The 21,397-nt window shown below is 34.3% G+C and overlaps 1 protein-coding gene across 7 annotated transcripts in view; it reads right to left on the reverse strand.

Annotated features, from left to right (window-relative positions):
* The window catches only part of LOC124409480 (protein hu-li tai shao), a 56,954-nt gene that overhangs the window by 7,792 nt on the left and 27,765 nt on the right, over nt 1–21,397 (reverse strand). For 2 of the 7 annotated variants that reach the window (XM_046887097.1, XM_046887099.1), the window contains exons 3-15: nt 11,389–11,526; nt 10,993–11,182; nt 10,134–10,516; nt 9,111–9,557; nt 8,566–8,702; nt 7,811–7,928; nt 5,385–5,408; nt 3,452–3,565; nt 3,176–3,268; nt 2,869–3,064; nt 2,603–2,740; nt 2,332–2,403; nt 1,094–1,198 (exon numbers count right to left, since the gene is read on the reverse strand). In XM_046887097.1, coding sequence (XP_046743053.1) covers nt 1,094–1,198; nt 2,332–2,403; nt 2,603–2,740; nt 2,869–3,064; nt 3,176–3,268; nt 3,452–3,565; nt 5,385–5,408; nt 7,811–7,928; nt 8,566–8,702; nt 9,111–9,557; nt 10,134–10,516; nt 10,993–11,182; nt 11,389–11,496 — 2,125 coding nt within the window. In that variant the 5' untranslated portion in view covers nt 11,497–11,526. Of the gene's footprint in view, nt 1–1,093; nt 1,199–2,331; nt 2,404–2,602; nt 2,741–2,868; nt 3,065–3,175; nt 3,269–3,451; nt 3,566–5,384; nt 5,409–7,810; nt 7,929–8,565; nt 8,703–9,110; nt 9,558–10,133; nt 10,517–10,992; nt 11,183–11,388; nt 11,527–12,426; nt 12,548–21,397 lie in introns of those variants that run through there. The other 5 variants (XM_046887100.1, XM_046887096.1, XM_046887094.1 and 2 more) reach the window with 4 other exon arrangements.

A 21,397-nucleotide genomic window follows, 5' to 3' on the forward strand; every position in this document is an offset into this window, starting at 1 on the left:
GAGGTATTTAAAACGAGACGTCTATCTTTCAACTGACTACTGCCCAAGTTTTGAATTCTAAATTACATTGCCATAAAATTACCTGGTACTTTTACGTTGCATAAGAATAATTTTCAAAACTCTATCCAGCATGTTTAGTAATACAGGAAATGGGTGATTGCATTTTGCATTGACAATTAACTTTGGAATAGTATTTATAACAAGGTCACTGCAGAGCACAATGTAGGCTCATTTCCAAAGTATATTATATATATAAATACATATATACTGGATATATTGGAACCTGATATTAGAAATACGAAACCTTGCAATATTCAATAATTTACTAAAAATAGTTTAAGATTTCTCAATACCCCTCATTAAGATGTTGAATTCTGCAAAAACGTTAAATTTCCCATCGCATTACAATTTTTTTTAAGAAATGCGAAAATGTTGACACTGTTCATAATATTAGCAATAACTAAATTATTTTCAAAATGTACTCAAATCATAATGTTCGACTGTTCCCCACACCATAGAAACCATTGTGTCTCACAGGGCATTAATAATTTGTTTGATTCATAATTTTCATCAAATGTTTTGAACACTATCAATGATGGATCATGTAAGATGTGTATTCACAGATCTTGGTTATTGTGGTCCTTATTGTTAGACAAACTGTTGAGATGCAAACAATGCTATAATATATAAACAGTACTGCTGAGTACTACTACGTACCTATGTCCTGATGCTAACAAAAAATGCTTCTTCAAAACGTACTTATTCAAGTCCAAGCAGTATTGGACACTACTCGTTACTTTTTGTAATCAATTAAATGAAGTAAATGAAGTAAATAATTACTAATTACAATTAAAATTTATATTTGAAAAAAAATTACTAATCATCTAATTACCGTAAATTACAATTGTAATTAGTATTATGTTTTTTCAATTTAAAATTCAGACTGTAACTGTTGATTTTCATTTATAGTAAAAATTGTATGAGTAACTCATAATAATAGTAATTAGAATTTAATTACTAACAAAAACGCTCAAGACTAGATCCCATATTGATTCATCACAAATTTTTGTGCTAAGTACGAATTTCAGATTACCTGTAGGTTTTTGCTGGGTAATAAATAGAGATTGTTGCTCTACTTGCTGAATTTGTGCCTGTTGAACCAAAGGAGAATCCACGACAACGGCAGCTGCTGTTGGTTCTGTATCACAAACCATCACATGCTCATGCACTAAAGTACTTCATGCATACATTCTAATCATCATGCAGATAATAGGTAATTACGATAGAAACAATGTGATCCTATTAGTGATAACAACTATCTACTAGTACTCATACTTTCCTTATGAAGGTTTACCATGACTCTACTACGGCATTGACGCTTCGAAAATAATTGCAATAAGCATTTTTGTTACTACTGGAGTGAAAATTCAAATATTACTGTAGTAGATTTAACCACTTCCCTAGTCGCTACTGATAGTCTATCATAAATAAACGTGAACATTACACGCTATTAGAGCTTCAAAATTTACAACTGGAGAGCAGTGATAATTTTTCGTAAGGATTGTATGACTACAAAATTCAATAAACCTTAGCAGAATACGGTTTGAAATTTCTTTGGATTCAACACTTGAAATATCTAACTTGCTGAATAAATTACAAAAGTTATCTCGACAATCGTACTGTTAAATTTTCAAGCAATTTATCAAATTTCAAATGGCATGTATTAAGTGAACGCTTAATCTAATGTATTGAGAAACATGCACTTACAGAGATTTTGCTTATGGGGCATTCTACGTCAAAAGTAATGGTCAATTACCTCGACTCCTTCAGATGTTATAGTCCCTTTTCATAATTAAAGTATAGTATAACCCCGATTAACCAAGGTCGGATTATCCGAGGAGTGGATTAACCGTGCGATTCTGCGCCTCCCATGCAGTTCAATCGACTACTCTCGGGGTTCGGGGTTATACTGTTTGCAAAGCAAAGATCGGCGTTGAGTTTTCTCTGATTTTTTAAATCAAGAGTTACCTCGTAATACACATCCGAAAAATAAAATTTAAGTGACTCATTGAATTTTTAGATTAATGTACCTTTAAATCTGGTTGACGTATGAAAAAGTTCTTATAAACAAGTTTCGGAGCTTTGTACACTCAGAGAAAATACTTCATTTATCAGTTACATTTCACATAGAATGCCCTTTATGTGAATGAATATTGTCACTTACTTTTGTCTGAAAATGATTCCACGCAAGAATCATTTTAAAACACGCTATAGTCTATATGGTAATTATTTTTATAGGGATTATAAGAATAATTGTTTTCTTCAACTCACCGTCACTGAGCACAACCTCAGGCTGACTTGGCGCAGGTACTTGCTTCGTTTCTATTCGTAATACTCGTGGTTCTGTACGAAAAAAATACGGATAAGTATGAAGTGACAAATGTTTCAGTATAATAAATAGATATTAATAATCTTAGACGATTTTCTCGATACGACGTGAATCTTAGTTTTCTACTGGCATTGAATTAAGTATGGACGTTTAATCACTTTTAATGAATGATTCTAGTTCCTATTGAAATAAGTCAAATTGTCAATGACTCACCATCTCTGCTCTCCTCTTCCGTCTCTGACGTTACAGAGACAGGTGATTGGATTGGGCTTTTGGCAGTGCTGGATTCATGGGTGGCACGGCTTACATTGAAAGACGACAAAGCCTCAGATTCTGATTGTGATTCGTCATCTATAATGAAAAGAGTAATTAGAGAAATTAAATGCATCACTGATAAGAAGAAATATGTACAAATATGAAAACAAAAGAATAAAAAAATACGGAGAGCTAAATTTGAAAGTAACAAGTTTCATACTAACAGGGATCTCCCTTCTGTTTGCGCTCCACGTCCTTTTTGTATTGATCAAGTTCTTGGTCCGTTACAGCATCAAACGGATTCTTCGCATACGGAGTTTTGTACACCATTGCATTATGCTGGAATCCTCTCTGAATGATACCCTTGCTAGCTGCTCCAACCAACACAACTTGTTCGCCAGTCGCACTGATGGTAGCATCCTTTGAGAATTACATTTTGGGATTATAACTAAACAGCTTTATTTCAACTTCATAGAACTAACAACAAGGTGGATTCTGTTAATGAGACCTGGTGTTGCTCCGAATGCTTACCTGCATTTTTTTGGCTTCGTCCCAAGTTACTCCTTCAAGTATGTGCGATTGCGGACCAGCAGATATTTTGTCTGCTCGACGATAGTCTTTAATCTGCGCGGAATTAGTTGTAATTATAACAAAAAATTTATTCGACACCTAAATTCTCATTAATAATTGCAATTAATTCATCACAATTGTTCTCTTCAGATGCACAAAAATAATCAAGGAACTGAAAAACTAAGAGTTTGCTTTGCTTTCTGGTCAATGATCAATAATAAAAATGGTACTACTTACCTGTTGTTGAAGTTGCTTGAATTCCTTGGGATTCGTATTTTTGGGTACAAATTGTAGAGCACTTTCGATCTTGACGGGGGTACTGCTATGTGTTGGCGATCCGTCCGTCACCCACTGCACACAAAACCAGAATGTTAGGAGACCCTCAAAATATTTATCCAATCAAACGTAGCTAAATTGTAAAAAAAAAAAAATAACAAATAATAATAAACCCTCGCAATAAATGTGTGCCTGCTTCCACTCTCTTCTATAGTAAATGAGAAGTCGATGATGTGTTTCTACAGTATTCGAAGAAACACAAAGATTTTTAGCTAAAACTGAGCATTGCAAAAAGCTATGAGATTTAGCATTGGTAAAAGATGAAAATAAAAATAATTTTAAAAAAAGTTTCTCAAAATTATAATTGGTATATATTTTGTGATAAAGTAATGAAATATTGATAATCGAAGGGTGACTAAATCTGGTTTTGTTATTGCAGTGGATGCAGAGCGGGGCCCGCGTAAAATACAAAGATCACAGGCACACATTCATACTGAGTTGTGTAAAATTAACTATTTGTGTGTATGGATTTGCTTATATAATACGACTATATATACTTATAAAATAGATAGTGACATTGAGAAAAAAAATCAAGATATGTACACAGAACCAGAACAGAACAGAACAAGCTTTGCTGTGATTAAAATATAGAATGAATGAGAACAGAGGGAGTTCACTTATTACAGAGAAATCGAATTTCGTGTGGAATACAAAATATATGAACATATATATGTATATGTACCAGGATCGAATATTCACCATGTATTAGTCACATTTACTTTGCTTTTCAGTAAGGAGAAACATTGTTTGAATGAAAAGCGAGCAAAAAGATCAAATACCCATCTACACAGAATGCTTTGCGAAACATATCTCTTATTAAACGACAGTTCTCACCATTTGAAAACTGTAAATTCTCTAATTTATAGGTCATTTTCAATTTGATATCGAAATTTCAAAACAAAATTAATTGATATGATTCCAATAGCAGTTTGTAGATAGATTTGCTTAACAACATCACATTGATGATGACATTATACGGTGATGTTGAATAAATAAAAGAAAATCAATTTTGTAAGAACTTTAAGGTAGTCCCACATCCTGCGTGAAACATAAGCAATGAAAAGTATAATCTCAGGTAATGCTTAATCATGCAAGAAAAAGTATTAAATAAGAAAGCCAAAGAATATTTGAGTCCCTTTCTGGATAGGTGAAAGCCTAGGGTAATGGAGTTATATCTATATCTAAAATGGATATTCGTCGTGAGTCTTTATTCTCCAAACTGTTTTAAAAAAGACTTTTAACCCAGGACTGGATGGGGATCAACATGTAGAGAGATTATAAAATAGAAGGCTCACAATATCGAATTTTCAAAAACGCGAAAATCTGTTTCACAGAATTATTAAAGTATAGAAAGTCGAGATATACAAAAGGAAAATCAAAGTGCAGAAAGCAGTAACATGGAACCGTCGGATTAAGAATATAGCGGAATTACAACTGTTCTCCATTCTTGTTTTCTATACGTTACCTTTTTATATTGCGACTTTTGACTTTTAAACACTCTGTAAAAGCAACTTTAAAAATTCCCTTCTATTTTTTAAACTTTATACATTTTTCCCGAACCCAAGACGACTTCAAAGTTAATTTCAGATTATCTCGAAAATGAGAATTGACTATGAGTAGCGACCTGAGCCTTTGATTAGAAACAATGGATGAAAAGTGGAGCTGATAATGATACGACGACACCAATGCAGCAGTGATACCTTCCCGTGCAGATCTAGAGAATTTAAGAGAGATAGATTGGTCTAGAGACATAACAGACTAATAATATGTAGTAATAATAATAAAAGAGACTTAGTCCAAAGGTATAAATCCAGTAACGTGGATATCCAATTACCTCCTCAGCATTTTGATCCACCCACTATAAATGAAAAAGAAGGGAGAAAAAAACATCAACATTAGATCACAAATTTCTGTTTCAAGAGAGAAAAAAAAAACAGGACAAAAAAAACGCGATTATTCATGCGTAATATAATGATAAGGTGATACTTTCAAAAAACTACATGCTACTACTTACACATAAAATTCATTGCTACTACAGGTGTGCCTACAGCCCCAAACTTCTCATAAAAGTTCATTACTTTCATCTACCATACAAAAATCGATATACTATAAACAGGCCCCCCACTCACTTTTGGTTTTAAAATTCGGTCAAGAAACTGATTGTTGATGAGATGGATAAGTTTGAAGTCTTTTAAAAACAGCGGGATTTTAATGCATAATAAAATTTGCACAGAAATCTGTTACCGAAAAACCGGACTCTGTGGTATTTTCCCTTAAAAAGTGACTTTAATAACATATTACAGTATATTTAACGTAAATTACTGACATGAGCGAAAGGCCTGCAATAATAAGAGAAGGTAAAATTTTATTGCTAGTTTGTCTTTCTTCTTTCAAAAATATCATGTCTACTAATAATACAATCAACTTTCGCTATGAGAGCAATCAGTAAGATCGGGATTAATTTGCTCCTGCTGAGTTCACACAATCACAGTATTAGCAAACGCAACTTCATAATTTATTAAAAGATATTCGTTAAGTACATAAATGTGAATGTGTATGTATATATCAAGCATAGATTCTGTACTCCATCTGTCATCAGTTACAGATTAATGTCGTTTGCATGAATCTCAATATAAGAGGCGCTTGCTGAGGAAATAGTTCTATTCATAAATTTGCGTGATTTCTAGATCGATTTCACTCTAATAGCGAAAGTCGGTTGTACTTAGTAGCGATGAGTTTCAGTTAACTATTACTTTTCGAATTTGATAAATTTCAATGGTTTTCACGTTTCGGTGATTTTTTTTTTTTGTGTATTCGTATGTATTTGTGCCTTGTATCACTCATTCTAGGTTCATGTTTTATTCCATTCACTTCCAGTAAAAAAAAAATTCCATAACTATTCAAAACGTACTTTTAAATCGAGATGGTAATCTTTATTTTTTATGACTGACATCGAAAAGCTATAAAGAGAGCTAGAGGTAAAACAAAAAACGGAAGAAAAAAACGTAATATTCGTTTGATTAATAACCCATGGAAATAAGCCTTTCAAACAGAGCGTTTTATTTATAATCGCTAAACGTTATTAAACGTATACATATATCAATACGATATTTTTTAAAATTAGTCACAATTGTGACTGCCCATTACATTCCACAACAATAAACATAAATATCATGTTTTAAATTCATTAGCATAAATTGGAAAAATTGATATTTAGGTACTGGTATTTTCGTTTATGCTTTTCATTTTTTTCACGTCTTTAAATCGGTGAAATAAAACAAGGTTAAATTTAAATTAAATTCCGCAATTCGGTATAAAAAAAATATAGATATTTCTGAAGACCAGTGGTACTGAACTTGGAATGAGTATATAGCTAGTATGGAATGTTTAGCAATTAAATGTACAATTATAAAAATAAAAGTAACAATACGAAGCGCCATTAAAATAAAGCCTTCCATTGATTGAGAAAAATTGAATAAAAAGTAAAATAAAAACAATGAAATCAAAAATTCACCGATTCACCGAATTTCATTTCATCCAAAATTATCATTGATTCAATTCATTTTAGCGATAAATTTAGCTACTTAGTCTCAAGCGTAGAGATGCACGTATTATCTTATATTTCAGTAACTCTGGACGAGCCTGTTTAAAAGTAATACGTAGAATATATACTTTTTAATTGACCATTATGCCAATGATTAGTATAATAACACGAATGAGTATTGAATTTATTTTTTTGTGTTTTTTCTAAAAGTATTGACGTACGTGCGTATGCCTTTCATAATTTTTCGCTAGAAACGATTCATTTAAAAGCCGAAAATTCAGTGCGACTGCATTGATATCACGTAAATAAATCTCTAAACAATTGCTATATGTTACAGAGGTTGCTTATTTATGCATGCAAAGGGAAAAAATTTTCAAACGTTTCCAGTCAATTATCTTAAAAAAAGCTTAACTGTAAACAATATTGTGATTTATAGATGTGATAACGATGTGTTACGACCCTTACAGCTTCTTAATTATGGCTAATTGGCAATTTGACACGAGTTCATCATGACCTGTTTGTTCAAATTCACACTGATACATCAAGGATTAAAAAAAAAAAACAAAAAAAAAACATCGGCAGGAAAAACCTGGTCGTAACAATTGTACATAATAAAAATCTATATATATTGTATATGCTTATATAGATATATGTATAGTGCATCGCGAATAATGTTCTTTTTATTCCGTTTTATTTTCAAAAGTAATAACCTCTACCTTAGTTATCTTCTTCGGGTCTGGGGTGCCGGTCTCCAAGATTTCAACCTTTTGATAAACATTCGGTGAGTTAAGCCAGCGCGTTCTGTCAGTTCCTTTCCGACCTCCCTTCCACAGCCTAGAAAGCACAAAAACAAATAAATACAATAATTTTTCTTAAACTGATTAATCAAAGTGGGAAAGGAGTCAACATCAGTCTAAATGGTCTCCACTCTCTGAATTGAAAGTTAGGAAAACATTTCCAGAAACCTACAGCGATGTTGTTTTCGCCAATGACAATGAAGGTAGATGGAACAACATCCCTGGTAGGTGGTAGAAGTGACTGGCAAATTCGCTTGATACAAGGTAAGATATAAACAATTTGAGAAAAGGTTTTATAATTTACAAAATAAACAATATGATCAAACTCTGATGTTTTTGAGCTTATTTTCACATCTCTAGAGGTAGGCTGAAAAATTTCACAAATAATTATCCCCAGAGTATATGAAAAGAGATTAGTGTAAATACGGTACAACAGATGTTTGCCAACAATTACCTACATTTGAGTATGAGTACGCTACAATGTGAACATTGTAACTGCAACTCTAATTGAAACGTTTAAAACTAGTTCTGCTAACATACTTTTGCACCTAACATTATACTCGAGCGCTTAACAGGTCCTCTACGATGAATTGTAGAAGGAGTTAGACAATTAATAAACTCTTTTCCATTGGCGACAAAGTTGGCTTCTTATAAGGGAACTGATAAAAACTTACCCCTGTTTGTAGAGCTCCTCTTCCTCTAGAAGGTAGCCTAAGGAAGATACTGCGGGAGGTACCTCAACATCGTTACGTGGTCTTGGAGGCTCTCCTTTGATCAATGGATGTCTGTAAATGTAGCCAGTGCGAAAACCCTGCAATAAAAATATATCTGCTGCACATTTAGCTTGAAGCCAAAGACGCAGATGCGCCTTCGTTGTTTTGATATTGGTCTGATGTAAATATATCCACAACAAGTCTGAGATACTGGAATTTAAGGTTCAAGATTTTCGTCCTAGTTTCTAATTACGTAAATGAATATAACTCAAAATCAAATATACATTTGGGAATTCAACTAAATAAATTAGCAACTTTTGAATACAATCGCTCTTCTCCGCTGCCAACTCTGTGGATAAATTATTTTTCAAGATACCTATTCTGGATGAAAAAAATGGCGAAAATCATTAACGGATAATTAGTAGTGAAAATTTTTCAATTTTTCCCCACCAATCTGAATTCAAAATTAATAGTTGCATACGAGTGTGCTTTTAAAAGTGGCTTACGGCGTTGTCAAGCATTCTCATGAGAGCCTCAAATTCAGTTCCACCAATTCGCCAGCGTTTTTCGAGTTTGTCAGCTAGAGGCGATGGTTCGGCAACAGAGGCATGTTGTGGAACAGGGGCCTTTCTGGATGCTTCGAATATGGCCTTTCTTGATTCCTCCGTAATAAGGGTAAGGTTGTCGATACCAACTGGTATTAGTTTCAGCTGCGTTTCACAAGCCAAAACTGTATTGTAAACATTGTAAAATGCTTCCTCCACAGTCTCCCCGCAGCACAATGCCCCACGATTTGTTAAAAACATTATCTTGTTCACTGGACCTAAATTTCTTGATATCTTTTCCTTTTCCTCAGGCTCAAAGACGCCACCGATATATTGGTGCGTGCTGACCTCTCCGATTACTATACTTTCCTGGCCAAGAGGCAACAGTCCGCACTTCAAAGATGAAACCTAGAACAATAATAGAAAGGTTTGAGCTATGCGTAATTTCATCAATTGGGCTATCATAATAATACAAGAATAAAATTTCTACCAAACCAGAAAATGGTAGTGTAAAAGAAAAAAATTCGGGTGGAAGAAGGAAAAGTTCACTCATTTGCAGAATGCATAAGTATATGCTGTCACCAAGTTATATATATTTCTTCATATATACTTGATACTAACAGGATTGTAACATTTTGTCGTGTTTAGTGATGATAATACACATATTCAATTGCAATCTGTTTTAAGAAGAAATCTATTTTCATATACTTACAATTGATTTTTACTCAGATACTTCAAAATTGTTCAATTTTTTCAGAAATTACTTGGATCAAAACTTCACACCAGTTAGGATTACTTTGTATAGAACAATATTCAATTCATATAACTTTTTGAAGGATTGTTTCGTGTGATGAAATTTTTGTACAGGGCAATTTTGTGAAGTATCATTTTGTGCAGGATAGTGTAGAATTGGTTTGTGTAAAAACCGTGTATACTCGAACAAATCAAGAGCAGAATACAAAACACAGAGGAATTTCTACTCACAGCTATAACGGACGGAGTTGTGATGTGGATGATGCATTTGATGTCGGGTCTAGCAGCATGTATTGTTGAATGTAACTGAAATCCGGTAATATGTACACCAAAGTTGGTCGTTCCCTGCTCAACGACAGCCCCCTGCATATCTACTTTGACCAAACTAGATGCGGTGACTTCATGATAGAGAAGACCGTAAGGATTGACCAAAAAGTGTTCCTGATCCTGATTTAGACGTGCCGTAATGTGGCCTCCGACACCCTGCGTCCATCCGTAGAGATCAAGCAATCGAAACACAGCAGCTAGCTTGCATCGTAGCAGTTTTTCACCTTTAGCATATCCCATGCTCTCGACTCCTCGAATGTCATTTATAGGCACCACGCAGTTTGAACCTTTAGCAGATATCATGAAACTGGTTTATAGGATTACATTTTCATTAGTTGTGAGAATCTACGTATTTTCAACTATCTCTAAGTATTCATTTCTTTGATACTCATTATTACAGTCTTTAACTATACCCCAAAGCATAATTCTCTAAGATGACTTGTTCTACGAACAAAACGGCCAAGACTTGAGATGTTCATTTTTATTCAGTTTTCGAAAAAAATAAATATTATAATAATAATTATTATTATTATTATTATGCAAACTTTTGATGTCAACAATGACATTACATTCCCACGAAATGAAACTGACTATTGCATAAAAAATTTTCAAATATGTCAATTAAATTTATCATAGACGGTTCTTATTATAATTGTCTGCAGTAAATAAGATTATAACTAACATAAACGTAATAAGTTGAAATAAGATTTTTTTCATAAAAGTATATGGTTTTTTCAGGCAATTGAATTAATAGAATACTAACTTTTGAACACATTTGAGTTAAAGCGAGCACCCTGTGCGCCCATCATATCAGAAATTTGTTGAAGAAGTCCAGAAGGTCCTGCGCCCCCATCTTTCATTTGTGTTTCAATAATTCGCTCCAATTCTTCTCGGAAGAGTCTAGAGTTCATCATCATCTCGACCCTCTTCCTTCTCTCCATCTCACGCATATCCTAGAGATTGAACAAATGCAAGTGAAATTATTTTCAATTCTTAATAATTTTGAACTGAAATTGTGTTCATCATCTGCTACTTCATCTTTGTTAGTAATAAGCTTAAATATTGTTCAAGAGTAGAATTCAATTTTGTAGCAATGAATAGAGCGATAGATAATTTGAAAAAAACACATGAATTTCCATGATCAAAAAAGGAAACTTACAGCATCTATATCCGCAGGCCGCATTTTACTTTTTTCTTCTTCGGTAAGACCATCTACTGCCCCATTAGTGTGCGGCTCCGAGAGCTCCTGCTGACTCGTGTCCGCCATCCTCGCACCACCCCCAGCTAACACCCACTCCTGTAATAAAAAAACATTGAGAATTTTAAGTTTTCGATACATGTAAGATACGATAATTTAGGGAACAAAACTGTACCATACAAAAAACATCAAGAATGAACGATATAAATATTAGATAATAAGCGAAAGGCGAGATTGGTTGCAACGTTCAAAAATTATAATACAATTGTTCCACTTGACCTCGATTTTAATTTCAGAACTGTTTACACGTACATACATTCTGATGTTAGTCCAGTTGCTACTGATTATAATGCTATACGATTATTAATTATCACGATACGGTCACAAGTTGTATGCTTTGGGCTGTTTCCAGGAACGTGTACATTTAAACAAATATTCATCGAATGAAAACTAATTTTCAAATAGTTACCAACCTCAACGCCATGTAGGTATGAAGTACTAAAAATTCATTCGTGTATAATGCATAAGTGCGTATATTTTTAGGTATGTACTGTACAATAGAATCACTACCAACGGACGTAATTAAGACGTTATTTCGTTTTGAGATCTAAATTCTTAATTCTTTTCCAATACCAGTTTGTATTCAAAATTTCACGCTCCTTGTTTAAAAAACATGTTTTTTTCTTCCAGAATTAAAACATCCTCATAGACAGTTATTATATATTTGAACATAAACCCTCTTTGCGAATAGTATTGAACGTTGCGTACATATGAAAATGTTTCGATTCAACGCTGTTAATAAAATTATATCCTAGAAAGCTTAACAGACAAAAAGAGTTTCCACATCATCGTATAGCTCAATTAACAATAATATGGCATTAACGTGAAATAGTCGAAAGCCTGTATTTGATACATCTTGTCAATATCTTGATTAGCGGCGCACTAATAGGCACATGTCATTTTCTGCAGGCGATATTATCCCAAGATAGGAACACTCACCAACGAGCCTTCATCCGCATAATCCTCCATAAAACCGGCATGCTTTATTACAGTGTTTATGAGCGCTTGATGAACTATATTTACACCGACAGTGAGATGCAGCATGACGCACAGTTAAAATAATTCACATTTAATTACATATATCAGTGCACTGGTTGGTCGTTACTTTTTTCCTCTTTGCCCATTTCACATGAAATAAAAGATAACTCCATACACACATGGAGTTCGATAGTTAATGCGTGGAACGATCTTTCGAACGACAAGTTTCGCGGACCTTATTTTTATTTTAATATTACAAATAATCGCCAATTATATTTTATATTAAAAACACCTGCAGCCCGGAGGAAAGCCGACGATAATATGAAGGACCGAGGCGATGAACAGATGCTTTTTACACGCGCCATTAAAATTTCATATTATATTTGGCCAAGTATAAGCTCAACAATAGGCTCTTATTTTCTCACTCTATCGCAGTTTTAATGTGTCGTTACATCCATGTATGTATATAAGCAGTATTATATAATATTAAAACGATCGCAGACGTTGCGTCTCCCGTTAGTCGATTACATCACTTTATAAACTGAATTTTATCATCGGCAAAGACACGTGACGGTAGATAGAATTTGTCTCGCTGATATCCCGAGGACAACAATTAACGTGGACTGATTTGCGAGTCGGTAGAAATTAGGTAAAGCTAAAAGAATACTTTAGCTGCTGCCCTATCTGTTATTTTATTTCGCGTAAAGGAACATGCGATATTTAACGAACGCTGAAAATCAACTTGGAATCGAAATAAAAATATTAGCGTCTTCAAAAATGGCCACAAATTTGTCGATTTTGCGTCAAAGTTTAAATCCGCTCGCGGACTAATATGGGATTCAGAATATTAGTAACGTGTCATAACCTGAAAATGAGCGAGAATCAGTTGCGGGTATAACCGTCATCTTCTTAAATTTTCTCATCTTTTTTTCGATGGTCACACAAGCTATTTTTCAAACGCAAATCACGTACCAAAATTTGAAACGATTTTATAATTTCTAAGAAAAAAAGTTAAAAAAAACATTTATATAAAATAATATTGGCTCACTTGATAGTTAATCCGACATCTCCTCAACAATTTATTGCAAATAAAAACGTATATATATGGTTACGCCTCTAAGTTAGTATTTAAATTTCAGCTCCATAATACATGCGCGAATCATGTTATAACTAATTTCCGCGCGTTTGAACATCACACTCTCAATGAAGCACCGACAAAGTACAATCTGCAGGTAAAACACATTCGACCTGGTTCTTCCATTAGCGACACGAGTTACGTAACGCAAGAGTTCGCATCAGCAGCTCAGAGACATAACAGTTCAGTTTCGCCACGGCCAATTGGCAGTTGTGACGTTATCCTTTCATTTTCAGCTATAAGTACAATATACGAAGGATTCGAAGAAGATTGAAATAACGTTATCGTAACGAAACTTTGGGGAGCAAAAACGACTATTTTCTTATGTTTACAACGACTTTGAAGGAAGGAACATTTCAAACTTTACTGAATTTCAAACAATTCCAAAATCGGGAAGTAACGGTTTTTCCTCAGCACGAATCGTTACGATAACGTTGCTAACTTCAACATGGTGAATTCGATCCGTGCTTGAACGCGTTTTTGCCTCCAGGAAATGCGAATACGGAATACGAAAACACATATACATAAAAGTTTCACTATAATAACTTATCAATCGGATCCTATGTAGGTATATGTATACGCAAACATTTCATCCTCCTTGATACTAACGCACAGCAGAATGGTAATGACATAATCGAGAGCCGGCAATTTTGTATAATCAACGAATCGATCGGTAAAGAGTAGAACCAAAACTGTTGCAACAAAGGTAAAGAATATGGCGAATCGAGGAATAATTATCAAGCACCAACCATAACCTAACGTAATCTATTACATTGGTATCACGCGAAATTTTCTAGATCAAGAACACACTTGCATTCTATCGCTCGAGTATAACCTTCGTCGTTGGACACGCTACTGAACTTCAAGTACCAGACCGTTCCTTCCATTCCACCACTACCGTACCTACATGCACCAAAAGATGCTGGTCTCTGCTGGGCGGATTGCGCCGGTTTCATCTCTAGCCAGACGCTCTCTGATACCTACTCCAGACCTTTTAGATGAGATATTAAGGTGGTTTTTTATCAACTCCGGAGTCAGTAGAACATCCTTTTGGAGAAGTGTATAATGTACGTTAAAGTTGTTGGAATAATGAACGAAAATAAAATTCATGAACTTTGAGAAAATTTTTCATCATATGAATTATTTTATCATAATTTTATTAATAAAGTTCTGTCCATAGTTTTTCATCTGATTACCGTTACAATTAATAGCGAGTGTATTAGTTCCATTATTATCATACATCTCAATGTACATACAATAGATTTATTTCAATAAAAAATTAATGTTTTAATCTTCATTTTGTTATTATTAGTAATAAATTAATCCAGAGTACGTAAAAATACAATTAACGATATTAAATTCCGCGCATATATCATTGGATTTCGGACGCGACATTTGTAGTCTATACACCGTCGTGTTTATCATTAAAAATCTTTTCGAAACGGTCGGCAACGTCTGCTTTTCAACATATCGTTGAAAAAATCATTATTCCAACAATCATCATCTAATTTTTTCTCAAAGGCTATGGAGTTTATGAAATAATTGTGATAGTATTGCCGTTGAAAATTCTTAAAACGGTCATCAGCGCTACGATAAGAATCCAATTTTGAGAAAGCTGGTTTTGGTATGTTTTACAAGTAATCTGGTCTGATATTCAACGAGGGGATTTACTTCACTCCTATTAACAGTCAGGCCAAGTCTCATGACCAGCTAAGGACGTTGGATTGACTAAAGAACCATCTTAAATAAGCGATCCACAAGAGGAATCTCTCAGTATCAATATAAAATAGTGATGAATTAAATTTTTTTCCTGTTCGTGTGAACCACTTCCAAATTTTCAAAGTACTCTCCGAAATAGAAACAAAGTGATCACATCATATGCAACTGATCTTAACTGATCCTAATTTGACTACCTACCCCCTCATCCTAGTACATCAAACCCGTATGATATAAATACAAGGATTTATTCTCGCAATGCGAATGATACGGACATTGGATTGAGAGGTCCGGAAATTTTTTTTTAAACTCAGGGTTTCGAGTTGTCGAACACATGTCAGATGTTTCCGAATATTAAATGCGGCATTATTTCAAAGACGAGTTTGCGAGATGAGAAAGAAATGAGAGCAGCAGCAGCAACAAGTAGAGCAAACGTGGTATACTAACCGTACCCCAAATGATGGCAGATGACGCAAGCGTACGCTCCAATTCGCTCTTAGTAATATTATCACATGTTATCAGGCATTATAGCGACAAAGTGTTTCACGTCTAGAAATTGAATAGCTAGGTATCCAAGGGATTACTATAACTGACTTAATGGTAAAATACGGAGAGTTCTCTACTTCTTTAAATACATAACTTTTCTGTCAAACTTCAAATTCTACTCTCTCAAATCGTGGTATTCACAATCTGTGACTATATAGGTGGCAAGATATGTTATCCAAACTGTTCGACCGAGCAACTTCAAATCCAAAGATAACGTTCTTGGAAACTTCATCTCGTTATTAACTACGCCAATTTTCTTTTGTGAGATTTTTTTTTTTTTTCCAAGTTAAATCGAAAATTCGAGAAATTTTTTTTAACAGAGAACCAATCTGAGATTTAAAAAAGTTGCCATTTTTTCGGGAATGAAGAAAAAACAAGCCCACAACCAGATCATTATACGTTACATATAAACGAGAGTCCTAAAAAATTTTATTATACCTACGTTTCACAAATAAAATTTATAATTTTACTTTACTGAATTTAATGAATAGTTGTAGGGATAACAATTTTCATCGTGGACCAATTTTTTCAACAGTTTTGACATTTTTATAAAAACGAATCACTATATTTTAAAATACCAAAAAAAAAAGCATGAGAAGATGGCGCAAAAGTGTCATTTGTATAATTCATTTACTTTGAATGTATCTATTACACCCTCGAGTGTATTTAGAAAAATATTTTTCAAAGATTTGCATTTTGTAAAAAAAAAAAAGCGATGACATAAAATCAGGCGGATCACCGCATTGTCATAGATAATAGAAACACAATGATGAATGTGACAACCCTGCTGCAGTCAGAGAAATCGCTCCGCCCGAACATATCTGGAAATCGTGTTGAAACAACGCGACATGGCTTAATTTCATTAAAACCCGGATATCACCTGAACCGACGCATTTCTATGGTTTTTGATATTCAAACGCAGGATAAAATAACGACATCGACTAAACCGCGTAATCTGATTCTGGAACAACTTTACGCCTCTGTATAATAACAACAAAAGGACAGATCCTTGGGATAAACAAGGATCTTGCAAGGCGAATGGCTGACAATATTTTAATCATCGATTAAAATCGTCATAAATTCATCATCATCGTCGCAGAACAGAAAGAGAGGTGAAGGGCGGCGGTCGGAGACCCAGACCACCAGGCAGCAACTGGAAGGACAGACGATCAATACGGTAAACTGCTTTCTGCTCCTGGCACACCCCACCGCTGCCTCCTGCGCTTGGCTATCCTTACCTACCTTTCCCGACTTCTATTCTTTCTACAGTACACTGACTGACGAAAGAACAGTCAGATGCGATCGGCATGGATGAGAATTTATCGAGAAAGAACGTCACTGTCCAAACGACAAGTGCACGAAATATATCACGGGTATTAAGAGATGTATTAATAAATTATAACAAATTCACTGATTGCGAGAGAAAAAGATTTGCTAGATTCGAGTCGATCTATAATTATTTAAAATATATATATATTTTTTTTTTTTTTTTTTTTCAACTAAATTTATATTTACTTGATTGAATTGTATCATTTTTTACTTCAATTGAGTAAATGAATTTTCTTGTTTTGATCAAACATCTTATTATAACCAAGTAAAAATGTCCGTTTATTTTAATTTACTTCATACAAGTTGTTTTTTCGCGACCACGACTCAAAGTTACAACTTGCTTATTATTAGCTTCGTTTTAGGGTGTTTGCATTCCTGGCGCCAGTGTAATTGAAGGATGCGTATCATCTGGTAAATACTTGCCGATCTATCTGAAGAAAATACTCTGTCGCACCAACTAAAATAGATAGCGTACCATCGTAAAAATTCCCGAAAGCTTAATCTCGGTTAGTGAATATCTATTTGACTGAGCACAAAGACTACGATCATGTACAACAAAAATTACAAAAATACCAATTTAGGAGTTGATAGTTTCAAGTTTCAAGATCTTACGTGAAAAAATTATTTTCACCTATCGTATAATTTTGAAAATTAAAAATACGAAACGCAACCAAGAACAATTCATTATTTCAACCATTTACTGTTTCAACACTAGTGTCAACAAAAGAAAGAACCCTTAACGCAACGAAGCATAGAGTGAAAAATTACTATTTTGCAAGTTTACACTGACTTAGAAGTAGTCAAGTTTACAAAAATATCAATACGTTTCGCCTTACCACGATTTAATGAATTTCCAACATTCCTGCAGCTGTGAAATAACGATTCTTCCGAAACGTGAATCATTACGATAACGTTTACTAGTTACAACCTCGTCACAAAAGACCCTATATATATATATATTCCCTACAACAGTTGGTACCTACCCGATCTCTCTTCTTTTCGTTTTCTAAAGTACCTAGGCGTGGTCTAAGAATCATGGAACACTGCACCAATTCCAAGTAATGCTTACTTACCTACACCATGAGAGATAAATGTAAGAGTCATCGTCATACGAGCATAGCGGTACTTTTGCACATGCATGCTCGAGTCTTGAATGGTCTTTTGCTCGAGGTCGAGGAAGAGAGACACGCGGGGAGCAGGAATATAGGGTGGCGACTACAAATAGACGCCGTACACACAGACGCAGAGACTAAGTACTTAACCGAGTCAAGAGTATCCTTAGCTATGGCAGAATTCCCCTGATTCACGCCTGGCCCTCGTTTACAACGGGGTGGTCAAAGTCAAGTGTCTCGCCCCGTTTTTTGGCCAACGTGTATAGACGATTAGTACGGACGCCTTCGAAACGTTTGAGAAACTTACGAAACCCAGATTCAATCGATAGATCTATATACTATCAGCAGTGCACAGATAAACAATGTAAGCTGCATGATAAAAAGATTTTCAGGGAACGATCTCTTTCATGAAAAAAAAAAAAAAAAAAGAAATCTATTCACTTGGTTTAGACAAAAAGGTCGTAACGAAACATAAAAACGCGGGGTCTATATACGAATATCATAAAAATGGATTGAGTACTACGAAAAATGGAACACGTGTGAATGTGAAAATTTGTACCCATCTTACAAAAGTTAGAGGAGTAAAAAAGTACAAATATGAAAAGTTTTGATTTTTATTCTTCCGAGAGATCACCATTAAGGACGGAATATCTGAAAATGAGGACACATCGTAGAACATAAATATAACGAACGTATAGTCATCGGTATACCTCACAATAAAAAAATTAACCGTTAATCACTTACGCTGATCCGGACTTGTGATCAGTTCAGATTCAGCCGAGCTTGAAGCAACTACGCAAGAAACAGTTTTAACTTGATGGATAAGGTGTACGTCCGGTACGGCAAATTTTTAAGGAATAACGGTAATTACGAGTTAAAATTACAATCTGCTGCATTTAGATTTTTCTTTTTTCAACGTATCCTAAATATATTTCACTTTTCAAGTACACGCAAAATTTGTGCTGGTAATCGATTAAACATTTACAATTGGATACGAATCTGTGATAATTAGCATTGAATTGATTAGTTATTTTTTTTGTTTATTTATTTATTTATTTATTTATTTTTTTTGCGCGCGCGCGAGCGTTACATCATTAAAATGTTTACAATATTGGCTACACTATCATTACTGTTACTGCAAATAATAGACAGACAAAATATGCTTGCACATGCGGCATGAGAAGAAAAATCCCGATAAGACACGATAAATCTTCTCAAACGGCAATTAATTCTCCTGACAAATTGATAGCTGACGAATACGACGAATCATTGGTGTGTAAAAAAACTTCTAGGCTCACCGCCGTTATCACGGTGCAACTTTCCAGATATAATATACGTACTAATACCATCGCGGATACAAGCGAGAGTATTGTGAGGAGGATGTGAAGAAGCAATAGGTCAAATTCGATGCGAGATAATTACAACTGATAAATGATGATAACAAAGTGGCATGAGGCCATATACCTACATCTATAATTATAAAGGAACCGGGAAAACCACGAAGAGTTGCACAGGATGGTCCATTTAACTAGAATAATAATGCTAACATATATAAGTAGACTTGGGGATTATGGTGTAATCAAAGACGTCTTCAAATTTTTTGTCAAACTCCATTTCCGCATCATCTCTTACAATTCTTGAGATATTCGCCATGGAAGATTAAAATGGACCACCCGGTGCATAAGAAGTGTATATATCTACCTACTCATGGTATTACTCACATTCGGACGAGAAGAAATTCAAATATCACTGCAATCATAACATCACTATAAGCCTACATTTTCAACTATGATCGGTTAACAGAGGATGTATTGGAGCAAAAGTGATTTAAATTATGGTACAAGAAAAAGAAAAATTAATTGAAAAAAAAAAAAAAACTGATTGCTTAGTTTCCAAGAAATCTATAATCGGCGCGTAATTGTTTATCCATAAGAATTTACTTCCTTCGTCATCATCAATATGAGTGAAATAGTCGGAAATTTTCGATGTGTGCGTGCGTGCATAAAATTCTTCATCCATGAATTGTAAGTGTCGTTAATTAAAGCGGTGCTATATATACATACGTATATTTATATATATATATATATATATATGTATTATATGCACACCGTACATTCCAGCCAGTTGCCAAGTTTTATGTTAATTTAGTATTCTTTAGTTTCAAAATAGTCTCGACGGTGTCGTCGACTCTTTATTTAGCTTGCATGAATAGCTTAAGCCTTAAGTCACGCTGCATGGGCTTCGGGTTTAATGACATGAATGATAAAACTCTTATAATTTATTGTATTACTTTTGACTAATGGACAGTACTTTAAATGCAAGTTTCAGTCGTTGGTTGTTGTTGTTGTTGGTTTGTTTGTTTTTTTTTTTTTTTTTTTTTAATCGAACGCAGTAGTTTGAACAAAATCTACTTCTTGACAAGTAAAATTCTGAGATGTCGCTCTGCGTCAACATAATGAGTAACAAGCACGTACCTAAATACTTAACACTGACGTGAGAATCAGTCGAAAAATATTTGTATATGTATAAATATTATGAACAGTGTCAATTCGGTATTTCGGAACTCGACGTCAATTTTATTTCGATGAAAATTTTTCTCACTGAATCAAGATTCAATTGCACGACCACATCCGTATTTAATTAATAAATTTAGCGAGTGGAATTAGGCCGAAAACCGTCGTATCAAGTGTTGCATTGGAATTGATTAAGTGGATCAATTTGCATCGCCCACGTAGTTAGTTGAAATTACGTGTCGAGCATTCCAGCTCTTGCAGAAGTCAGAGCTGAATGTGTTTTTTTTTTCCAAAAATTTTCCTGAATTGAGATTGAAAACTGAGGGTGGAGAAATGAATACGAAAAAAGTCACAAGTTATCCGCAATGTTAACTAAGTCGTAAAACTTATATACTCTGCGTCATGCAGTATTTTCCTGTCCCACTTATCGATCCACATTTCTACTCATGTCTTCACCCCGTGTGAAGCTTAAATTAGGGTGTGACTGTCGTGAGGGAGGCTAAAAATGTTTGACTTTCGTTTTCATCCAGCTTCTGCATAATAGAGATTTTTAAAATTGGTAATATGACAACAAATCGTGC

Source organism: Diprion similis, chromosome 8, assembly GCF_021155765.1.
Source record: "Diprion similis isolate iyDipSimi1 chromosome 8, iyDipSimi1.1, whole genome shotgun sequence".
NCBI classification, from domain to species: domain Eukaryota; kingdom Metazoa; phylum Arthropoda; class Insecta; order Hymenoptera; family Diprionidae; genus Diprion; species Diprion similis.